Raw genomic sequence first — 21,018 nt, 5'->3', positions numbered from 1 at the left:
TTTGCAACACAGGTCCTCCAGTTGCCGCTCCATGATGCGGAATGGTTCTGAAATGTTGATAGAACACGACTCCTTCTCCCTGCCGAGCGCACAGCCAAGCGTGGAAGAAGTTTATATACCTATAAGATATACCTATAAGAGACCCCGCCAAGCCGCGAATCACATGCGACCCTCGTGACTTCGCTAGCACTTCCACGGGAACGTGATTGGACTCTCCTAAGCTCTCCAATCATGAGGATAACATGTGACCAGCCATCGGGGAGCTCGCCGCGGGGTACAAAAGCACTGCTCGACGAGCTTTCTTCTGGCAGCGAAGGTCGAGACTTGAAGGATCTAGAACAGACCTGAAGTTTATCCACATGGTAAGCTTTGGCTTGCAACATCGCCGCCGCCGGTGTACTATGTTTGGCGCGGAACCCTGGGATTTGAGCGGGTATGTGAAAACAAGGGGAGCACGAATGGGAGCATGGAGTGGCTCTGTGCTGAAGTAGGCCGGCAGTGATGTTGAGAATCGCTTTTAACTAAGATAGCGAGCGGAGCTAGGGAAAGAAGAGGGATATGTACCCCTTAATCTGCTGCCGCTGAGTGAGAATTCCGTCGGGAGGTAACTATCATCATCGAACTCTTAATACCTCCAGACCTCTCACTCCACCCCGAAGCAAACTATGGCATGTTTCTTTGTGTTCTTTTGCAGCCTCCCGATCAGCTTGTGTGAAGCTACCGAGTACCGAACAAGGCATGTACTGCCCAGTCGTTAATTTTGATCCCAAATCCCTCCCACCAGGCTCCCATGGAACCACTGGAGTTCTAGTTTTTGATCCTCGAACTATTTCCCTCTTGCTGACTCCAAGAATGACGGTCGCGAAGGACTTAAGTACTCGAAAGATACCTGCTAAGCTGCTGAGTCAGGGGGATCATGCGACGCGTTCGCTTCGCCGGACAAAGTGCGCGGGATGATAAATAAGGAGCGGGAGCGGTGAGTGAAAGCACGTGACATGGGATCGAGAGAGGTATAAGATCTGTCGCTGCTGCGGAAAATGGATCTTATTGATTGGAGCGGAGTTTGGAGTCGCAGAAAGTTGCTAAGGAGAAGATCATGGGCCTGAAGGGGGTTCAAAACCGCAGCCAGAGAAATGCACGTGGATTTAGTTGAGTGGAACGTTGCACTTTACTACTATTTGACGTCGAAAGCACAGCAGAGAGGGCATTAAATCATGAGACTAATGAAGGGCAACGCTTCAGTATTTCGACTATGGGCAGAAAGCAAAAAGAATGCTACTGAGATGAGACAGCGCTGGAAATGATACTCGCAATGTGACAGGTGATTGCGAGAGCTCATGAAGCGACGATGTGGAGCAGAATGCATAAGCGCCCTTATTCCATGCCTTAAAGCCCTCTAGACCAATCTTACCCCCCTGAATAAGGAACGCAGGAGAACATGCCATTAAGAGTGGTCCTAAATAAGCTTAACGACTTCGACTGCAGTGTGATTTCCGCCATGTGGAGAATGACGTCCACCTCAGCGAGCGCCTCATACCTCGTGAGGTGTCTCCCATAGGTATTTAAAACCGCAAAAGGAACACCCAAGTAGCATAGTTTAAACTATCTAAAAAACTGACACCACGTGGTTACTTATAGTAAAACTTCTAACAGGAAAGAAGAAGTCATGCTTTCAATCCAAAGCACCACACTCTTGCTCGTAAACTGGCCATCTATTACGTAAAATCCGTACCTATAATATACAGCGTCTAAAACGTGACATCGTGCATTGGAAACCCCAGCAACCCCCCAGGTCCTCTAAACCGATCTCAGATCTCCCAAAACGAAAGCCCGAGAATACACGAATCCGAGTAGCTGTACACCACCATCTACAACTCCCCCAGCACCTTCAGCATCTTCTCAAAATCCACCGTGCCCAGCCCCGTCACCGGATCCCACCCCTCCACAGCCTCAAACCCCTCAGTACCACACCCCGGGTTCGCACCCTCGGTAACATCCTTCCCAAACTTATCAAAGTTCTTATAGATCGCCGGATTCAGGAACCCCAGGCTCTTCTTCCCCTTACTCAGCCTCGCCTCATTCACCAGCGTAATCATCGACGCCAGCACGGGCGTCGCGGCGCTTGTGCCATCAGAAGTGGTCAGCCCGCCCCCCAAAACGGTAAGATACTTCGCGCCGTTGAGGCTCAGATCCGGGATCGCGCGTGCGTGGCCCGAGTTGTTGTACTGCGCCGCGGAGTACGACGGCTTGTGGTTCTTCAAGTAGTTGCCCACGGCCTCCTTCTGGTAGTCCGGGATGGGGAAGACGTCGCTGAAGCCGCCGCCGCTCTTGACGTCGCTTACGATCGAGCCGTCGGCGGTGGTGACGGTGTGGTTGATAGCGATTTCGGGCTGGCCGCCGTTCTTGAGCACGCTGGCGAGGTCTTTGATGGATGGATCGACCATGGTAGCTCCAACGGCGGTCACGTAGGGGCAAGTTGCGGGGAAATCGGGTTGGAATCTGTTGGTGCCGTTGCTGCACTTATCGCCGGAAACGGCGCTGCCTGCGACGCCGTAGTCGCCGGTGGAGAAGACGACGGAAACGCCTGCGAGGCCGAGCTTCATGTATTCGTTGCACAAAGAGCGCTCGTAGGAGGGTGTGAGCTCCCACTCGTTCTGGCCCCACGACGTGCTGACGACTTTGGTCTTAATGAAGGACGCATTGGCGGGGGAAAAGCCTCCGTCGCCAACTTGATACAATGTAACCTTTTGTGGGTAGACGAGGGGGATGGCGTATTCGAAGTCGAGATCCGACTCGCCATGTATACCGAAGTCGGTAACGTTGGAATCGTCGACGACACCGCCGTCGATGGAGACGAGCTCAGGGTATGAGCCGACGGCGGGCTTGGAGTAGTTCGCGAAAAAGGCGTCGAGGTCGGACGAAATGTAGGAGTTATCAGAGTATTCAACTATGCCGAAGCTGTTCTCGCCGCATGGCTTTGTCGAAGAGACGTCTGGAATGTTGTAAAGGGCGCGTAGGCAGTCCGGGCTTATGGTGTCGACGCAAGATTGGACATCAGTATCTTTGTAAGATTTTGAGAGTCCATAAAGCTTTTTGGACGCGGCTTTTGGCTTGGAGTCGAAGTGGAGCGTTGGCGTAATAATATCGATATGTTCACGGAGGTGGGCCGGTACGCTATATTCCTCACACGCGACGTGTGGCTTTCCGGACTCGGTGTGTTCGTACACGAAGAACTCGGTTTTGAGCAGCCTCTCGATGTCGGCAATGCTCATATCGAACTCGAGGGTATGTAGGGCTGGAGCCTTGCCCGCGGACGTAACGCCATGCTCAGCAAGCCATTCAAGCACTTTGTCTGTAGATTCTTGACTTGGAGCGAAAGCGTCATTGATTTCCTCGATCGACCAATGCTGGCCGTACTTCTTGGAACTTGGATTTGACACCTCATTAAGCCACTCATCGCCACGTTCTAGATTACGTTGCTTGAGACCGACTCGCACCTAAAAAACGCAGTCAGCAAAGTTCCAGTCTGTGTACGTCCTTTGACCGCTGTCTGACGTGGCTTCGCGAGTTTCCCGGTTGTCCAAAGCGCTGAGCTCCCTTCTGATGAAGATACCATGAGGCACCACAAGCAGTGGCAAGACAGCGTACATACTTCTACGACGGGGCGCTGACAGCTGGGGGTAGGCCTCACTTACCGGCAAATGAACACTCCCATCCATTTTAGATCGCTTAACCCACTTCGCTGGAGCAGCATCGCGCTTCTCATGCACAACGTGATTATTATAGGAAGCCGGAAGAGCCGACGCAACCGCGACGAACGCAACGATAGTAGTAATAGAGAAGTGCATACTGAGTGGTGAAAAAAAACGAAACGAGATAGGAGACAACAAAGGAAAGCAGCAGGTGAAACTCTGCTATATCAGAACGACTGATAGGCACTGGGGTATTGTGATGCCCTCATCCGAAAGATTCTCACCACCTCATATACCATCTTGAACAGCCTGATGACGCTGGATCATGGGGCTATACACAGAGCCCAAGCTCCTCAGCCTTGCACTGCTTGCCTTTTTTTCCATCTTTGCTGAAATTATCCTACAGAGGTCCACTTAGAAGTCAGCACTGTCAAGCACCACCAAGCACCGTTAAGCTTCGCCATGGCAGTAGCATAGCCTCATGGCCGCTGGCGTCAGACCGGGGCCGTGTACGTGCATGTAGTGGAGGCTGAATGAGACGAGCATAGCCGGTTTTACTAGCGGCGTGATCTGATAGGTTGGGCTTAAACATCAAGAGAGTAGAGTTGGTGATCTTTACTACACAGCCCTTGGCGGCCGCCTTACTCGGGCTGCTGGGGCCAATATTATGTAAATCTGGAGATCTGACCGTCTGCCCGAGTATTCCGTGGTCGCGCACAGAGCATTGGGGACGAGACCGACCATCGAAAGAAGCGTGGAGTAATGTGAAGCGAGATATGGCCAAGGAAGCGATGGCGAGGGGCATGATACAATGACTTGGGTTCTAACTGTTCCTTCCAGTCATTAACTACTTGCAAGATGCGTGATCCGAGCGAATCCGATGTAGTTTCAGCATGTTGGAATCTGGGTAGTAGGTTAGGATTAGTGGGCCGGCAACCCAGCCAGCAATCATACATATTTCTCCAGGCATCTCAAACCGGTGGCCGTGTCGAGACCACCTCTGTGGCGGTGCTAAGCGTTCATGTCAAAGCTTGAGCGGTGCAGATGAAGAGACGAGGTTGTGGCTGTGGGCTGTGAGACTGTGAGCTGTGTTATCCGAACGCTAGCACCAACCCGGTTAGAAAGCAGATCTTAGATCTCAGCCTTACAAAAGGACCGAAAGGCAACTTCTATTCTTAACCACCAGTCATCACTTAAGACATCAACCATTTCGCTGTGATGTCACGGGAAAGGCAGTAATCCGAGCCAGGTTTCCCAAAAGCGGTGTTGACTACCGTATGCTATCTTAAGCATATATGTTCCGCGCTCTTAGATTAGGGGTGGGTCTAGCGAGTTGACCTCTTGCCAAAAATGATAAATTTGAATCTCTTTCGGATTGTTAAAAACCCATGAAGACACTCTAGGCCATCTATGTGCCTTTAAGAGTTAAAGAAGTGTGTACGCTCATCTACCATTGTCTGGAGTCCTTCAACGAACTTTCACAACCTCTTACCGCCTATCATTTTGACTAATCTGCTAGCTAGCCAGCCCACCATAGACAGCGTCCCGTCAACGTACAGACTCCCAAGCAGTCCGCTCACAGCACCCCATACCTCCCCACCACACAAGCCTTCTTCCCATTCAGCACCTCAAACGCCCCCTCCCCCTCACCTCCTTGAAGCCTCACCCCCAACACAACCGGCAGCACCACTGGTCTTCGAAACGCCACCTCCATCCACCACGACTTCTCCATTTGCCAGACGACGCCTCCCCTCCCCTCCTCCCGCATCATCTCCACAACCCTCGCAACAACAAGATTCCCATGCGCCACCCTCCCCGGAAACCCAAACACCGTCGCCGCCAGCGCCGACACATGTATAGGATTCACGTCCTTGCACACCGCAGCCCACGCCGTAGGCGCACCATACGCCAGCTCCAACTCGCCCATCCATGTCTTGCCTAGCATCTCCGATGCGGGAGGAGGGGCGGACGAGGAAGATAATGTCGCGGATTCCAGGTGAAGGGATCGCTGGGGTGTTTCACGAAGCGGGAGAGCCGCTTTCGGCAGGAGCGCTAAGATACTAATGACCTGCCTGAAAACAATTTGGCTGTGTGATGTGACTTCAACAACAACAGCAAACTCCACCCCGCGCTTGACCCGCCTGCCAGGGAGCTCGTCCCCGCCCACCCGCGCCGTGACTTGCGCGGCGCGGAGTGCGCGCACGGCGCGGCAGGCGGCGGGTTCGCGGAACTCGAAGCGGTTGCCCGTGTTGACGGCGCCGAAGGGGAGGACGGGGTTAGCGCGGTGGGCGAGGAGGACGAGGAGGAGGGGGGCTGTGGCGGCGGCGAGCAGGAGCGGCGAGCTTGTTGCGTCGTCGGGATGGGTACTCTGGACAGCTTTGGTGAATTTCTGGAGGTCGGAAGCGTTTAATTGGAAGGGTGCTGAGAGGATCAGGGGCGGGAGTGCGATGTCCCTATTTCCTGGTTTGGACGGGTGGAAGGGGGGGTGGAGGCCGATGAGTTTGAGGAGGTATTTAAGGAGGACGAGGAGAATGAGGGTGGCGGTGTCGAGGGGGGTGAGGCGGGTGGGGGTGAAGGAGAGTTTGGCGGTTGGGGAGGTGGTTGCGTGGAGGAGGTTTGAGGTGTGGGATGGGAAAAAGAGTAGTGATAGAGCTAGAGCGGAGGCTATGGAAGCTGTTGATCCGAGGATCAGGAAGAACATTTTTGAGTATGACACCCTAATACGAGCAAGGATTCGTTGCTCGGTTGTTGAAGTTCTTATGAGGTTGAATTTGGTGCCGAGGTTTTTGATAGAAATGTAATTATGGTGGAATATGACGTCGTCCTCATTGAAATATAGCTTACTAATTGAAGCTAGTAGCTATGTAGATCGTAGTATCTGGTATGCGTCCTTTTTTGAGTACGCAAAAGAGAAGCGATACAGTACAAGACCTCTAAAAATTGGAACCAACCAATATGATTTGCGCAATACCCTAGTGTTACACTGAGAGACATCTACTTAGTGGCTGCGCAACTAAGCTTAAAATGGAAATTGATTTTGAGAAAAAACTCTCGGAGTTTTGCTCAAGATAATATCATTGCAAAGCTTATTACGATGAGAAGGCTGAGTGTTTCGAGGGTTAGGAATAAACTGTGACTAGATTCGGCAATCTAAGACCTAACAGTCCTTCTTGGCGGGCTTCGAGAAGAAGATTCCCAAGATTTCGAACATATATCGCCTCTAAGGATTAGAAGCCTTACGCTTATTGCGCATCCAAGGTAAAGCATGGTAGAGAAAAGAGAATCGCAACCAGCCTCACCCCGCTTCTGCGTGTAGCGTAGCTGGCCGCATCTGTGGTATTGCTCGAGGCCGTAGATCCCCGAGAGGCGCAATATGCAGACGTCGTCCGACTATAAGACGAGTATCATATGGTTCCCTTAGCCCAGGATTGCTTCCGGTCAGAAAAGCAATATGACCCTGCAGCCACACTCCACACTCGAACGACAATCGATTCTCATCATCGCGCTTGTCATACCAATCCTTTTTCCTCGATTGCGAGAATTCCCGCGTCAAGAGATCTCATGGTCAGACGCGCTATCCAATGGAGATTGCACCTCATTTCATGTATATCTCCATCCGCTGCCCAATCTACATCACGAAAACCCCACGGGCAGCGCAGTGGTGATACCCTCGGCACGGTCGGTACGGGAGCCGGGTCTGTCGGATGACAGACATGCGTGCGGCCAAAGCATTGTAGTCTGGAGTTAAGGAGGGTGAGCATGCTTCTCCCTTGCAGTCTTCGGAAGGGGCGCCAGGGCGCTCAAGTGGAGAAACAGAAAACCCCAGGCAATAGAAGCGGCAGCGAATCAGGCTCAACCCTGCTGAGCTTTTCCTAAACGCAGGAAGCGTGATTCGTGTTGTAAAGTTAAAACGCGATCCGCAATCCCGCACGCGCTTTTGCTTTTTGCTGAGTGGATGATCCGCTCGGCAGATGGTGTAAGAGGGGGAATGGGTGTGTGCGTGATGCAGGACGTGCGGGAGAAGTAACCTTATCTGATCTGTTCGATGTGAAGGGCGCCGTGATTGGGCGAGATATAGGGCTGTCCTATCGCGTGGAATCGGCACAGAGAGAACTCCGGTCCTTGGGAGACACACATGACAGGGTATGGCGAGCGGGCGCGATCAGGTGACGGCGTTGGGCTTGAATGAGGCGACTGCGCTGCAAAACATCCCTGGGTTATTTGCTGGGGTCGGGCTCCGTGTCCTGGGGTTGAAGCACAGAAGGGACCTGGGGAGGCTTGCCTTGCGTCGGCGAGTCCGGTGGCTGACGAGGCTGCAGAGAAGGAGTTCCAAGGTTGTGCGACTGCTTCCGCGTCGACAGGGAGCGCTGTCGGTAGTCTGGTGGTTGGAAGCTGTCAGTGACGGGTAATTGCAGAATTAGATGACGAGTCCCGATGAGGAAGTCGGCGGTGCGGGGGATTATACGAGTCTGATCACGGAGAGTCTGACTGGAGACATGAAGTCCGTGTTGAGCGTGTCTGTGAGACTGTGGACGGGAGGACGAGAGAAATGAGCAGGGAGTTGGTATACTGGCCGTACTTGGCATGCACAAGTCTATTCACAGCTGTGGAACGAGATCACGTGATAACTAAGATTTGAGCCTTTCAGACACTGCTAAACAGGTGTGAATAGCGCATCTAGTGTTCGCTTGGATCATGGCGTGACAAACTTGATATCCCGTCCAAATTTCTTTTGGAGCATTCAGAGGCATCCTCTCGTCCTGTTAGATTGGAGGTTAATACACTTGTGTACTGGCTAGTCTACGGACTCGTTCTGTAAGACGACGAAACATAAGCGGAAGAACCGGCTCTTGTGCTCCACGGGCGCCCAAATCCCCGGCTTTGCTTTCGTCTTTGCTTTTCAGGCGGCCGGAGGTTGACGGCCTGGGGATAGAGCCCGAGGCACACATGCCAGCCGTGCAAGGAGCCCAGGGCGGGCGAACCAGCATGCTGGGAATCGTGTTTGCAGCGGGGCTGGCGGCATGGATTTTGTCATCATTTTGGGCTGGGCGAAACTCGCGATAGCCTCCATGGTGTCGCAGACAGCTTGGACCCTGCTCTAGGGACGTCGCAGTGCGTGACAGGACAACAGCGGTACCTGGCGCCGCGCGCAGCCAGTTGATGGGAGGCACAGCTCCCACGACTCCAACGGCGACCGGGTCGCGATGGATGATCTGCAACGAAGCTCGGCTGTGACGCGTGAGCGAGGCCCGGCTGGATTCTGTGCATGAGGATCGAGCTTGGGGGCCGCTTCTCGCCTCCGATTGAGGGCTGCATGATCGGCGTGCAGCCCTCGGTCTTCTGTTGGAGAGGGCGACGCGCAGATTCACGCGCTGACGTCGAGGCCAGGGTGAAACGAAGCCGCGACAGCACGGCAGCCAATGGGTGCATCAGCGCCCGTCTGGGCAGCGAGGGCGTGGTGAGAGTGCCTGGCGCCGGCGCGCGTGAAGAGAATGCACATCTCTGTAGGCGCTGGCGACGTACCTCGTGGCCCGTACCCCGTGTGACTGTGACGGGCTGGTGGAGTGGCTATCGCGCCGGCTGGAGACGAGGTCACAGACACAGGAGGCCGATTCACGGAGCGCAAGCGAGCGAGAGCACGCGAGAACGGCGAGAGCTTGCAATTCTCCCCTCCAAGGCAGCAGCGCGGCAGCAGCGAAGCAGCAGCGAAGCAGCAGCGACAAACCGGCAACGCTAGCCGGCCTGACTCGGATGCCGATGCAGGTGTCTCGGGGCTGGGCGGGCGTGGACTCGGAGGGAGGTGCGAGGTGGCAGGCGGCAGGTGGCAGGTGGCAGGTGGCCGGACGGGCGTTGCAAATTGAGGCGGCAGCAGCCAATCCCTTTGCCGCCCGCCGAATTCTCACGCAGCACGCCCTCGAACTGGCCGCCGCAGCGAAAACCCCGCCGTGCCCGCCTGTGATTGCTCGCCGCTGCAAATTGCACGCGCACCGGGACGCTGGAAGCAAAGTGCGGCTCAAATCGCAGCTCGGGCGCGGCCACCGCTGACGCCGCCCAGTCCCAGCTCGTGTCGCAGTCACTGCCGGCATCGAGACACGTCAGGCCCGGGCCTCACCGCCAGCATCATCGATGCCAGCCCTCCACGCCCGCGCAGACGGCTGCACCGCGCATCGCCCTCGCCCCAGCCGCCTGCAGACGCTCTCGCAGCTTGCTGCTCGCCTGCTCACTGCTGGCTCGCCTGCTGCACGCTGCCCACTGCGTGCGAGTCCCTGGCGCGTCCGGCTGCGCTTCTGGCTGGCTGCAGATATCGCTTTTCCCAGGCACGGACGGCGGCCATAGGGCGGCGCAGCGGGCTTTCAGCGCTGGCGGTCGAATAAAATCCCTAGTCGCCTCGCTCCCACACCCAATCCACTCTCTGTCTCCTTCACCCACCAGCCCGCCGCACGCCCAATCAACCTGCACCACCACGGCGCAGCTATCGACGTTATCACGAGTCTGCACCACCACGGCCTCGTGGAGCACCAGGGCCCCCAAGCCACCCACCGCAGTCCCAGGTAAGACAGGCTAAGGCCCCAGAGCGAATCCCACGACCAGCGCGCGCCCTCACCACCACAAAATCTCGTGACCGACGTTGCCTGCGGTCCCAGATTTCTCGGTACGTCCTCCAACAGTTGTCGTCCACTCATCCACCTGCGCAGACGCGCTCTCGCCTGGCTCGCGCTCTGCGACCGCCAGCGGCCGCTGCACGGCCGCCGCGAGGGCAGTTGGCGCAGCGCATCCGTCGCATCTCGCACCGCGACAAAGCCTTCACCACCGCACGGCTAACATGCGCAGGCTCGCGACACACAGCGCCGGCCCGTGAACTGCCTCCGCTGCGCCGCGCTGCCAATTTATTCCGCCCACCGCGCGACTCCGCAGGCCTACACAGCGACAGCCGCGGATAGATTATCGCCCGAACACCCTCAGCAGTCCAACGTCACCTCGCGACGGCACCGCAATACCTCGCAGCTGCGACGTGGAGCGCGCGCTGATTAAGACGGTAAGGGCTCCTCGTTGGGCATGCATGAACCTGCATTGCCAGCGCATCGCTCCAATCGCCCGCCCGCCAGCACATGCCCACCCTCTGCCTCCTCCAATTGCTCTCACGCGCGACTAGCTAACAAACCACCGCTCCAGCAGTCACCCAGCAATTGCCTGCGCCTTCCCAGCGACTCTCCGCACACGGTCCCCACACGGCGCGGCCCTTTCTCCGCCCGCATTGATCCCGCTGCCTCGAAGCCGCCCGTCGAAGCGCACCGTACCGCACCGCACCGCCGCACGAGCAGCGCGCCTGCTGCACCAAGCACTGCAAGCGCCGTGCTGAGGCTGCTTCGCGCACATCCCCCGATCCCGCCTCATCAGCGTGGCCATTGACAACGCATCGAGCATCAGATTGCCGTGACGTGACCCCAGCTCGCCGCAGCAAGCCCTGATATCCCGGCCCGCCTGACATACACCACGCGCCAGCAAACAAGGCCATTATCGAGGCAGCTTCATAATCCGACGACGGACCGAAGGCCAAAGAGACAGTGCCGTATCAGTTTCCGCCCAAGGACTCTCCAGCTGCTCCCTCCAGGTATGTATTGGCTGTCCGCGCCCTCTAACCGAATCACTTATTGGACCTCGCTGATCTGACCTGCCATTCAGGCTGCACTGCTCCGCCACTAGCTGCGCTCCTCGACTCACGCCGCGCCCCCCCAGCATCCTCCGCCGTCCGTTCGCGACCTTTGCGATACCGCGCCTCCCAATCGCCTCCTCCCATTCCCATACTCGGACGTGACTCGCTGACGCGACATCACTGCTGGCGGCCGTCTAGACCAAGCGAGCAAGACCTGTCTGTGCTCTGTAGTGGCGTTTCTGGGGTAATACCTAGTGGCACGACTCTCACGTCGCGTACATCAAGCTTGTCTTTGTGCCCTCTCAGGTATCTTGTACCTAGGAGACCGCAGACATGACCGACTACGCGCAGTACCAGCAACCGCACCATGGCCATGCGCCAGCACACCTCCAGAACTACGGCGGGGCACCACAGAATCCTTCGGGCAACGCGTCAATAACATCGCCAAACCAACAGACGCAGATGCACCCCCAGTACCAACAAACCTCACCAATACTTCCATCGCAGGGCTACAATCAAGGTGGCCCTCCGAATGCGCAACACCAAGCCCACCAGCAGATGGGCTACCCCCAGAATTATGGCGTTCCTCCCGGGATGCATCAGCAGTATGGGATATCACCGACACAAGCAGCAGCAATGGCAACTGCGGCTGCTGTAGGTCCGGACTATTACAATCAAGCAGGCCTTGGGGGCCAGCTTGCACAAGATCCACGCGCGTCGCCGCGGATGGCTGGGACTCAGATCAAGACGGACGGCCGTGTTGCTCCGCGATCGCCAACCTCAGCCTCAGGCGCCATGAGCGTCGGTGGTATGCCATCTCAAGTACAGATGCCTCCAGGCCAGGCAATACCGCAGCGGAGGATGAGCACTCAAATCACCAGCCCGGCCATGCAGCATCCGCAGCCCGTCATGAACCACGCCGCAAGACCCTCCGTGCCACCCATGTCACAAGCTCCGGCCCAACATCAACAATCACCGGAGCTCGTGGCCGGCGCTGCGGAAGAGGCTCCGCTCTACGTCAATGCGAAACAATTCCATCGCATCCTTAAGCGACGCTTGGCCCGTCAGAAGCTCGAGGACGCCCTCCGCTTGACGTCGAAAGGACGAAAACCATACCTCCACGAGTCACGCCACAATCATGCGATGCGGCGACCGCGTGGTCCTGGTGGCCGCTTCTTGACTGCCGATGAAGTTGCAGCCATGGATGCTGCCGCTAAGGGTGTCGGAGGCGAGGCCGACGACGGCGGTGACAAGGAAAACCTAAACACCCCCGCCAAAGCCACACAGGCCCAAGTAAGCTCCGGCTCCAAGCGGAAAGCTGCACCTTCAAAGAGCACACCATCTGCGAAGAAAGTCAAGACTGGCCTACCGGTGCAACGGCCCAGCACGAGCGAGGATAGTGAAGAGGACGACGACGACGATGCCGACGACGACGGCTGAGCGTCGATAGCCCCAATCATTTTTAAACTGGTTTTGAAGAACTTCGGAGGCACCCTATCTTTTAATCCCTGGTTTTTTTCCTTTCTTCGAATCTGCTCTCTTGATGATTTACGAAGCAAGCGACTCCTTTTTTGTGATTTTTATGGAACCTTTACTTGTTTCGAGTCGAGGTAAGAACGAATGAAATGGAAAGAAAGAAACAACCCCCTGCGCTGTTATTGTTTAGGCATCTCTCTGCACTGCACCCAAGAAATTGAAATTGCGTGGTGGTATGGAACATAGGAAATGGGAAATGGCATCACGGGGCAAGGCAGGGCGTGGGCATAGCGACACACATACTAGGCGGGGGCCAATAGGGATGGGAATACCTCCAGAAGGCGTTGATCTGATTTTCGGGGAGAGTGAAGGGCTACGACCTAACCCTCTCACCTGATCCCACGAGAGATATTGCTTCTATACCCTCACTATGCATTGTTTTCGGAGTGGACACTCGCTAGGGATGAAGGGATGTGGATGGATGGATGAGGGGTGGGGTTCAACGAAATAGAAGGACTATTGCCGTCGCCGGTAAACAACTAAAATGCGAATATTGATATTTTTTTCTTTTCGAGAACTCTTTCTGCCAAGGGGGTGGGCGTGGGTTTCTTTCCTTCTACTCCTCATACCCCGCTCGCTTCTGAGATTTCCTTGCCATTTGATTTCAGGTTTGGATGCATTGCGTGGATTGGGTGACGGGTTGGGGTTGGGATTTCGGAATATAGTGTGGTTATCTGTATTATAATCGATATGCGATTGCGGTAATACTCGTCCTCTGGTATAAGGATGTGGTGATATGTGATGATGGAGTAGTTGTCTTTCGTGTCTTTGCGATCTCGGAATTCTACGAGGTATGTCTGATCCAAGCCCCCAGATCTAATGCTGTTAGCTGATCCGTCCTAGATTTCTTTCTCCCTCTCCCCATCCTATCTCGCTAATCCCGTCCCACATCGCCATGAAACCATCTTATTAGCCTTTGGAGCACCCTCCCGATACCCTTCGCTGCACGACCTAGTCTAGCTACTCTTCTCCCCTTTCTTTTCTCACGCATTAGTCTCCAAGTGCCTTTCCCATCCTAGCCTCACCCGCTCACAACCTCCCAGTTTCCTGACCCTTCTCTCCTCATCACCTTCCCGCTCCCCTTTCCACTTTCCCCTCTAACCTCCCCCACCTCTACAGTCACGCTAATATCACGCAGTATCACGTCCATATCACGTGCCATCCCCTCTTGGCATCCAAAATCTCCTATAAAAACCCCGCCCAACCTTTCCTTCGAGGCAGAGGAGCGCTCCAGTCGTCCCCAGCTATCAACAGTAGTTGCAGCTGAGTGTCATGCCTGCGGCGGCTGGAGTGCAAAAGCGGAACAAATGCCACAATGGAGCGGAGGGGAGGGTGATCAACTCTTCGTAATCGGCATGGTGATGGTTGGGGTGGAGGAAGGGGGAGGGAGAGCAACAAAAGCAAAGAAGAGACAAGTCGATGTTGGCGGAGGGAGGATCAACAAAGAAGAAGCCGCGATGAAATGGTGGGAGTGGGAGAGTGGGATTAACAGTCGCAAAGAAGTGGCACGATGGTGATGTTGGGAGGCCTTCGAGCACGAGTGGCGTTCATCACCCTCCGCTCCTACTGGCCTCCATCGAGTCTTTATCATGCCAGAGAGCACTAGGTCCTCCTCTCGACAACGGCCTTCTATCCCTATGACTCTGCCATTCGGCTATGTGGAAAGGTAGTAACGCTCATCAGTGCTCGAAGGAGGCGACGCTACCAACACCGCCAACACCATCGGATCTTTGTCTGGAGGTTTTGATTTCCCCCCAACTCCGCCAAGCCCACATTACCCTCCTTGAATTCCCCTTTTCAAAGAACACCCTCCACCACACCATAGGGGCTGCCATTTTGTTGTTTTGACTCCCCGAGTACCCATCGCCGGGTTCATTCTCATTTGATGCCAAATGCCCACCTTCGCTCCATCGTGCCTGAGCTTTCGAATCTTTGACTCCCCGAGCAACCATCGATGATGGCATCATCCGGTTTGATTCCGAACGCCCACCATAACTCATCGTGGTTGCCCAATACCGCTTTGCCTCCCGCTCATCGGTAGGAACAGTCGAGGACTTTGAACTACGCACACCATCGTGGAGATACTTGCTCGATTTGGCTCTCGAGCACCCAGCCATCATCATCGCGTGAGCACTGTTTTTGCACACCGCAGAGACCACGCCATCACGAGCTGCACAGCACAGTTCGACAGCCACCCAGCCATGATAACAACCTTTTTTTGTTGTTGAACAGCGCCCACCGCTCCATCGTCTATGTTGAGAGAAGTGTTTGGCTCGCATGCACCCATAAACCAGTACAGAAGACATATTTGATCTCCACCAGCCACCACACCATGGAGAATCGGCTGTAGCCTAGTTGACTCCCAGCCAGCCAGCCATGGGGGAATCTCGTCTGGTATATTTCCGAGCAACAGCAACACCACACCATCATAGACCATGCTCCGGTGAAGTCGTCTCCCGGCACTCATCAAGGTCGTCTCCGCGCCGAATCTGCTGCTCGTCGGAACTCTGTGACTGTGTGTTTGACTTCCAAGCACCCATGGAAAGATGCCACCAGTAAATCCTTGAAGCACAGCGGCCACCGCTCCATCCGCGTATGTATGTCGAGAGAAGCGTTTGACTCCCACGCACCATGGAGGCCTGCGTAAGTAGGATTTGATCCCCACAGCCCACCACCCCAGATATAACTGAGGAGGAGAGTTTTTGACTCCCACGCACCCACGCACCCCATGCAGCCATTCTTCTTCTTCGTTTCTATTCCTCACTCGCCTCCTATCCTCCGTGCTCCTTGTCACTGAAGAAAGAAAAGCCCGTCGACGAAGCGCCAAGCGGGGCCACGTGGGGGTCCGTGTGACCTCTGCGCTGTTCCTCCTTAGGTCGCACAGCACGGGAAAAGTCGCAGAGAAGGGGGCACAGGGGCACAGGGGCTGAGGCATGTGAGGGTCATGTGACTCTCACGTGCCATCAGTCTTGGCGCTTGTAGTTAGATATAAAATCTCCTACTGCGACTTGCGAGGAGCTGGAGAAGACAGGTTGGAGTTTGCGGGTCTTGGGGAGGTGGGGGAGGGAGGTGCAAACAGGGAGACAGAATCGGTGGATGGTCTGTTGGTTCAACATCACCCTGGCCAACCCCTTATGGTGTTCAAAAGCCGGGCTACAGGATGTCGATGGTGGGAGTGGTGCAAACTCGGATTCGCAGAGATGCATGTGGGCGGGCGGAGTGGTAGACTGGGTGTCAAACGTCGTCAGCTTCCGCAATATGAAGGGTTCGACAGCCGATGAGGAGCTTGCTGATGGTGGGAGCGGTGCAAAAAAAGACAAGGATGCCAGCGATCGGTCGGGCTGGGTGGTTGGGAAGAGTGAAAGAGCGGAAGTTGAGGTGGCATGGAGTTGGTGCACACCCAGCAGTCCACTACCTAATGGTGGGAGTGGCATCAAAACCAGTGCTCGCAGATAACATGGGCGGGCGGGTGTGAAATACGGCAACGACGAGGAGGATGATGGGGAGGGGAGGGAGGGGGGTCGCAGTGGTGATGAGTATCAAGATGCTGAGACGGTAAGCGTTGGTTTGGTGTCGTGGCTAGGCTGGGTATTAAAGGGGTAGAGTGGTGTTGTTTATCATTTATAGGAATTGACAGAGGGAAGTCTAGACTTCGCGAGTCTGCACCATTGAATCACGTGAATGTGTTTTTTGCACCCAACACTGGGCCGCAGAGAACATTCCATGAATGTAAGCTGTGTGTTTGAAACGCTGACCGATTTCTCCACCCATAACGATCGATGCTGTCGCATAGATTGAAGAGCTTAAGTAGCCTGGCAGCAGAACGTAGGAAGCGCTCATGTGACTACATTGAAAGTCAGGAGGGAGGCAATTGTTAGTCAATGTAATTTCGTAGTCTCTCTCAGACCCATCTAGATATGAAGATATGGAATCAATACTGTCTTAGTATTGTCAGTTCAGCTCGTAAGGTCGTGTCTTCACGCTGCACCCAAATACCCACTCCATAGACCTACGCAGTCTTCTTCTTAATCACCAGCAGAACAAGCGAACTCCCCCCATCAATCCAATCCCTCCCCTTCCCCTCCTCCACCTCCCCCATCGCCTCCTTCACCACCCTCACCATCCGATCCAAACAATCCTCCACCTCGCCCTTCTCCACCTGCTCCTTATGCGCCTCCCGCCACCGCTGCACCGGGCTCGCCGTACTCCACACCTTCTTCGTCATCTCCAGCGACGCATGCTTCATCCCCCTCACAAACTCCTCTCCGGGTTCCAACTTCCCCCCCTCATTAAACACAATCCTCTGAAACCCCCCCTCATCGAACTCATTCAACCCCGCTTGCGTCTTCGCATCCGCATCTTTAATCGTCCACGGCAGATCCAACTTCGCATAGAGATCATGGCACAACCGATTCCCCTCCACCTCAAACGGTGCAATCACCTCTTCCTGCAGCTTGTCAATCGCCGCCTGCACCGCCACCGCGTTCGGCGTCGTGTACGGGTCGCAGTACTGCGGGCCGGTGCACCACATCGCGATGCTCCCGCCTGGCTTCAGCAGTTCCGCCGCGGCGGCGTAGAAGCCGGGCAGCTTGAACCAGTGCGCCGCCGTCGCCGCGGTGATCAGATCGACGGTCCCAGGTTTGATCTCTGGGATCGAGGTGAGCAGGTCTTCGGCGGTTGAGACGAAGAATTGCACGGGGGCGCCGGATGCGGTGATGGGTGCGTCCTTTTGCGCGGCTTCGACCATGGCGGGCCCCGGGTCGGCGCCGTAGGCGTGTTGGAACAGGGGCGCGAGGGAGTGGGTTGCGGTGCCGGGGCCGCAGCCGACGTCGAGGAGGGTGTCGAGGTGGCCGCCGGTGGATTTGTGGGTGTCGATGACGGTGTTGATGAGTGTGGGGGGGTAAGGGATACGGAAGCTGCGGTAGCGGGCTGCTGCTTCGGGCGCGTATTTGCGGAAGGTGTTGTCTTTGTCGGGGGTGGTGGTGGACATGATGCGGATTTGAGTCGTAATGTTTAAAAAGTGGAATTGGAAAGAATTGAAGTAAAAACTTGGAGGAGAGGGTAGGAAGAGAACGAGGGGAAGTAAAGAGATAGGGTGGTTGGGTTTATATGTAGAAATATGCACGCGCATCTCATTCTCCGTATTTCGCATTCTTAACCTTTTTGGTCCCTCCAACCATCTTCCGACTCCGACGCCGCGACCGCGTCCGCCGATTCGTCCCAGGTTTCGCTCATTCAAGCTGTCACCCCACCTTTAGCTCGTACAGGGGGTCAGTATATCTGGTTAGTTGCCTTCACCGCATCACGGCGGTTTTCCTGCTCGTTGATAATCTGAACGAGTGATTGGTGAATAGACGAGGCAAACTATGAGTACTGCGAAACTCGCAAAAGAGTAGGGCCGACAGAGGAGGATGCCACGAGGCTCACGAGGTCTGTTTCTAGAGTGCTTTCAGAGGACCGAAGAGGTATGACCGAAAGAGTGCATCTCCAGTTGACTATAAAGAAGAAACGGTTGCAAGACGGATATATCTGGGGTCAAAGTATAGAAAGGGGCTTCAGATTGTGGTGGAATTAAGCACTTCGTCAAGCTTTAGTGCAGTGGACCCCTACTCCGCAAACTGTTTATTGCCCGCGCTAAACCCCTGTAGCATTGATCTTGCGTGCGCGGCATATTAAATGCACCCCTTTTTGCAAATTTGAAAGTCAAATTCATGGTGAAAGCAACTTACACATGAAATTGGGCTGTAAAAACATCAGCGCTACTTGATAAAGCTCCTAAAACATTATCATGAACGGCTAGGGGACCAAAAGGCTATCAGTGCGTTCCAATATGAACAAAATCCACAAGATCTAGCATTGAATAATAACATGAGTAAAGTACAGAGATCTTCCAAACTACCAGCTGCTACCATCCGTCTCGAGACAGAACAGGAGTTTTTGTGACAGCCATCAAGCATTTCCAGCTGCGCCCCACTTCTTGACCGTACCGGACTGCTTCAACGGAACAGGCTCTCTCTTCGCAGACCCGCCTCGCATAGAATTAGTATCCGTATCAAAGCAAGTCACCTTGACCTTCTCCGAACACAATGGCCAAAGCTTCTTCTCATCCATATCACAGAACAGTCCCTCCTTCTCCGACACGGGGTCCGGCCCGAAAGACGTCTCGCTCTCGCACAACTGACGAGCCGAATGCTCATCGTGCGGACTCGAGAACAGCGTGCTCCTGAAAGTCTCGGACCTGCGACACACGACCCTCCCGTCTCTCTTCACCTTCTTGGGAGCAGGTGGAGGAAAAGGCATACGGACCGGCCTGAACGCCTTACCACGCCGACATCCATCCCCTTGTAGTTTTGGACCAAATAGCGTCCCTCGATGTACGCCTCCGGTGATGATGTCTACACAATTTGACCTATACAGGCAGAACAGCTCAGCCCTCTTCCCTCTTACCATTCTCCTTTCCTCTCTTCATCTCTTCCTGAACGTCCATGATCACTTCGTATCACTCTCATCTTAAGCAAATCCGGCTCTCGTTCATATCGTTGTTCTGACTGCGGCAAGAGAGCGCGGATGACTTGGCCATCGGTACTTGGCGGTAGTTCGGCAGAACCATCCTAATTCCTAGAGCAAAGGGGTAAAGTTTTGTAAATCTGCTCATGAGATTTATAGTATCTTTTTCGAATCCGACTCTCAATGTACCCTTTCTTTCTCGTTCTAAGCTTTTACCAGCAGTTAGGCGGTGCGACTTGATAATATCTCCAGCTCCTTCTTCAGCTTCTTCTTCAATTGCGTAGTAGGTGAAATGGGTGTTTCTCTAGAAAATACATGAAAAACATGATACGAAAATCAAGAGATTGCGTTCCACATGTGAAATTTCTCCCTTCACTTGTTTTCGCTTCATGAAGATTGGGGGGAGGCTGTGAGTAACAGCGAAACGGCTAGTGCGGTCGGTCAAATGGCGCAGCGGAGTGACTTAGGGATACAACATACAGTATCCGATTTGTCGCAAGCACCCACTTGTCCAGGAAACCGGGAAAGGGCTCAGATTTTTTTTGCACGCTGTTCGAGTCCTAGTGGGCCTTGGGGATATTTATTTTAACCTTCTCCTATGTGCTTCCTGTCTCAACCACATTTGTATTTTATTTACAGCTAGGAGAATGCTCCTATATGTTTATTTACCCCATCGGCCACAAGATGTTTATTTTTCTGCACTTATGGCCATGCAGACGTTGCGGATAGTGAAGATCGTGGCAGAGTAATAGGCAGGCAAACGTCCGCTCATCTACTATTTACTGACCGCATCCAAGGTGATAATTCTTTCATTCTACCTCGTGCTTCTTTCACTAATGCAGTAGTGTAGATCTACGCCATCTTTAGCTTTCTTATCGATTCATCTGTGAAGTAGCTGCTTCTCTGCTGGCTCCATTAGTAAAGCGTGCGCTCTTACACACTTACGTAGTGCTCATCCACCTCTTAATGCCTGTACTGCTAGCTCTAAGTGAGAGTGTAGCGCCGTAGATCTCTTTTAGACTACAACTAAAGACGTATGTTCCCAGCTTCCAAATTCTAAAGATGACCCTTATAGTCTCGTACCTGACCTAGTGGAGTTGACCCCCAGAATACAACCTATACCGTATCCGATCAGTCACATGCTCTTATACTAAGCCAGGTATATTCGAAATCGACTCATCTTGAGAATTAAAGAGGTGCAGGGTTTAAGTCCCGCTAGGATAGGAAAAAGAACACAGACGTTGTTTTTTGCTTTTGCCTACTCTCAGTCAGTGCATTCACCACTCTCTTAAGCAACTCGCCTCAGTCTTCCTTTTTTATACTATGTACGAGATCAATCATCTACTACTGGTTGGGAGCCTATATTAATCGTTAGACAAGTGCCCCGATTGCGCACAGTACTAGGTCAGAAATCAAGGCCTTGGATACGTAACTGCTCTGGCTCCACACTTGCTTTCTCGACATCACCGCAAGGGGTGCCCTAGCTAACATGTCTTCACTAAGTCAGAAGATAGTCTGAAATCCACTGCGTTGACCTTCACATCGTATTTGGATCTTATAAAGCCTAGCAGGGCATACCAAGCAGTGGCAGGGAGTGTCCAAACTTATGTCTTCGTTCTGTAAATGACG

At 54.3% G+C, this 21,018-nt stretch overlaps 9 protein-coding genes across 9 annotated transcripts; 2 read left to right on the top strand and 7 right to left on the bottom strand.

Moving 5' to 3' along the window:
* Positions 1-1,685: 1,685 nt before the first annotated feature.
* BDZ99DRAFT_501053 (subtilisin-like protein) lies at positions 1,686-3,848 on the bottom strand (the record flags this gene model as incomplete). Its single annotated transcript, XM_033723782.1, has 2 exons — positions 1,686-3,452; positions 3,696-3,848. The coding sequence occupies 2 exons, from the start codon at positions 3,846-3,848 to the stop codon at positions 1,869-1,871; spliced, it is 1,737 nt and encodes a 578-aa protein (XP_033574028.1). The 3' UTR covers positions 1,686-1,868.
* A 1,151-nt stretch (positions 3,849-4,999) lies between these two features.
* Positions 5,000-6,393, bottom strand: BDZ99DRAFT_501052 (uncharacterized protein; the record flags this gene model as incomplete). The annotated part of the gene is made up of 1 exon (XM_033723781.1): positions 5,000-6,393. The coding sequence occupies one exon, from the start codon at positions 6,391-6,393 to the stop codon at positions 5,269-5,271; it is 1,125 nt and encodes a 374-aa protein (XP_033574027.1). The 3' UTR covers positions 5,000-5,268.
* A 1,262-nt stretch (positions 6,394-7,655) lies between these two features.
* Positions 7,656-8,373, bottom strand: BDZ99DRAFT_90722 (uncharacterized protein). Its single transcript, XM_033729014.1, has one exon. It carries the CDS (start codon positions 8,276-8,278, stop codon positions 7,910-7,912), a length of 369 nt encoding a protein of 122 aa, XP_033574026.1. The 5' UTR covers positions 8,279-8,373; the 3' UTR covers positions 7,656-7,909.
* On the bottom strand, positions 8,303-9,778 carry BDZ99DRAFT_501051 (uncharacterized protein; the record flags this gene model as incomplete). Its single annotated transcript, XM_033723780.1, has 2 exons — positions 8,303-9,002; positions 9,216-9,778. The coding sequence occupies 2 exons, from the start codon at positions 9,776-9,778 to the stop codon at positions 8,468-8,470; spliced, it is 1,098 nt and encodes a 365-aa protein (XP_033574025.1). The 3' UTR covers positions 8,303-8,467.
* Positions 9,779-9,975: 197 nt separating this feature from the next.
* Positions 9,976-10,548, bottom strand: BDZ99DRAFT_90697 (uncharacterized protein). Its single transcript, XM_033729013.1, has one exon. The coding sequence runs from the start codon at positions 10,373-10,375 to the stop codon at positions 10,046-10,048; it is 330 nt and encodes a 109-aa protein (XP_033574024.1). The 5' UTR covers positions 10,376-10,548; the 3' UTR covers positions 9,976-10,045.
* Positions 10,549-11,479: 931 nt separating this feature from the next.
* Positions 11,480-13,104, top strand: BDZ99DRAFT_90692 (uncharacterized protein). The gene is made up of 2 exons (XM_033729012.1): positions 11,480-12,956; positions 13,013-13,104. Exon 1 carries the CDS (start codon positions 11,680-11,682, stop codon positions 12,784-12,786), a length of 1,107 nt encoding a protein of 368 aa, XP_033574023.1. The 5' UTR covers positions 11,480-11,679; the 3' UTR covers positions 12,787-12,956; positions 13,013-13,104.
* A 2,409-nt stretch (positions 13,105-15,513) lies between these two features.
* Positions 15,514-16,374, top strand: BDZ99DRAFT_501049 (uncharacterized protein; the record flags this gene model as incomplete). Its single annotated transcript, XM_033723779.1, has 3 exons — positions 15,514-15,525; positions 15,758-15,817; positions 15,865-16,374. The coding sequence occupies 3 exons, from the start codon at positions 15,514-15,516 to the stop codon at positions 16,336-16,338; spliced, it is 546 nt and encodes a 181-aa protein (XP_033574022.1). The 3' UTR covers positions 16,339-16,374.
* Positions 16,375-16,527: 153 nt separating this feature from the next.
* BDZ99DRAFT_501048 (methyltransferase domain-containing protein) lies at positions 16,528-17,935 on the bottom strand (the record flags this gene model as incomplete). Its single annotated transcript, XM_033723778.1, has 2 exons — positions 16,896-17,935; positions 16,528-16,726 (listed from the first exon to the last, which is right to left on the bottom strand). Exons 1-2 carry the CDS (start codon positions 17,870-17,872, stop codon positions 16,528-16,530), a joined length of 1,176 nt encoding a protein of 391 aa, XP_033574021.1. The 5' UTR covers positions 17,873-17,935.
* Positions 17,936-18,739: 804 nt separating this feature from the next.
* On the bottom strand, positions 18,740-19,158 carry BDZ99DRAFT_465787 (uncharacterized protein). The gene has a single exon (XM_033720632.1). The coding sequence runs from the start codon at positions 18,991-18,993 to the stop codon at positions 18,832-18,834; it is 162 nt and encodes a 53-aa protein (XP_033574020.1). The 5' UTR covers positions 18,994-19,158; the 3' UTR covers positions 18,740-18,831.
* Positions 19,159-21,018: the final 1,860 nt, after the last annotated feature.

This window comes from Mytilinidion resinicola (genome assembly GCF_010093595.1).
Source record: "Mytilinidion resinicola strain CBS 304.34 unplaced genomic scaffold BDZ99scaffold_15, whole genome shotgun sequence".
NCBI classification, from domain to species: domain Eukaryota; kingdom Fungi; phylum Ascomycota; class Dothideomycetes; order Mytilinidiales; family Mytilinidiaceae; genus Mytilinidion; species Mytilinidion resinicola.
Note: the sequence above shows the minus strand (reverse complement) of the source record. Positions and strands in the feature narration are given on the sequence as shown.

Excerpts from the sequence above, each read along its gene's own strand:
- BDZ99DRAFT_465787 (XM_033720632.1), bottom strand. The coding sequence starts at position 18,993 with ATGGATGAGAAGAAGCTTTGGCCATTGTGTTCGGAGAAGGTCAAGGTG.
- BDZ99DRAFT_90722 (XM_033729014.1), bottom strand. The coding sequence starts at position 8,278 with ATGCCAAGTACGGCCAGTATACCAACTCCCTGCTCATTTCTCTCGTCC.
- BDZ99DRAFT_90692 (XM_033729012.1), top strand. The coding sequence starts at position 11,680 with ATGACCGACTACGCGCAGTACCAGCAACCGCACCATGGCCATGCGCCA.
- BDZ99DRAFT_90697 (XM_033729013.1), bottom strand. The coding sequence starts at position 10,375 with ATGAGTGGACGACAACTGTTGGAGGACGTACCGAGAAATCTGGGACCG.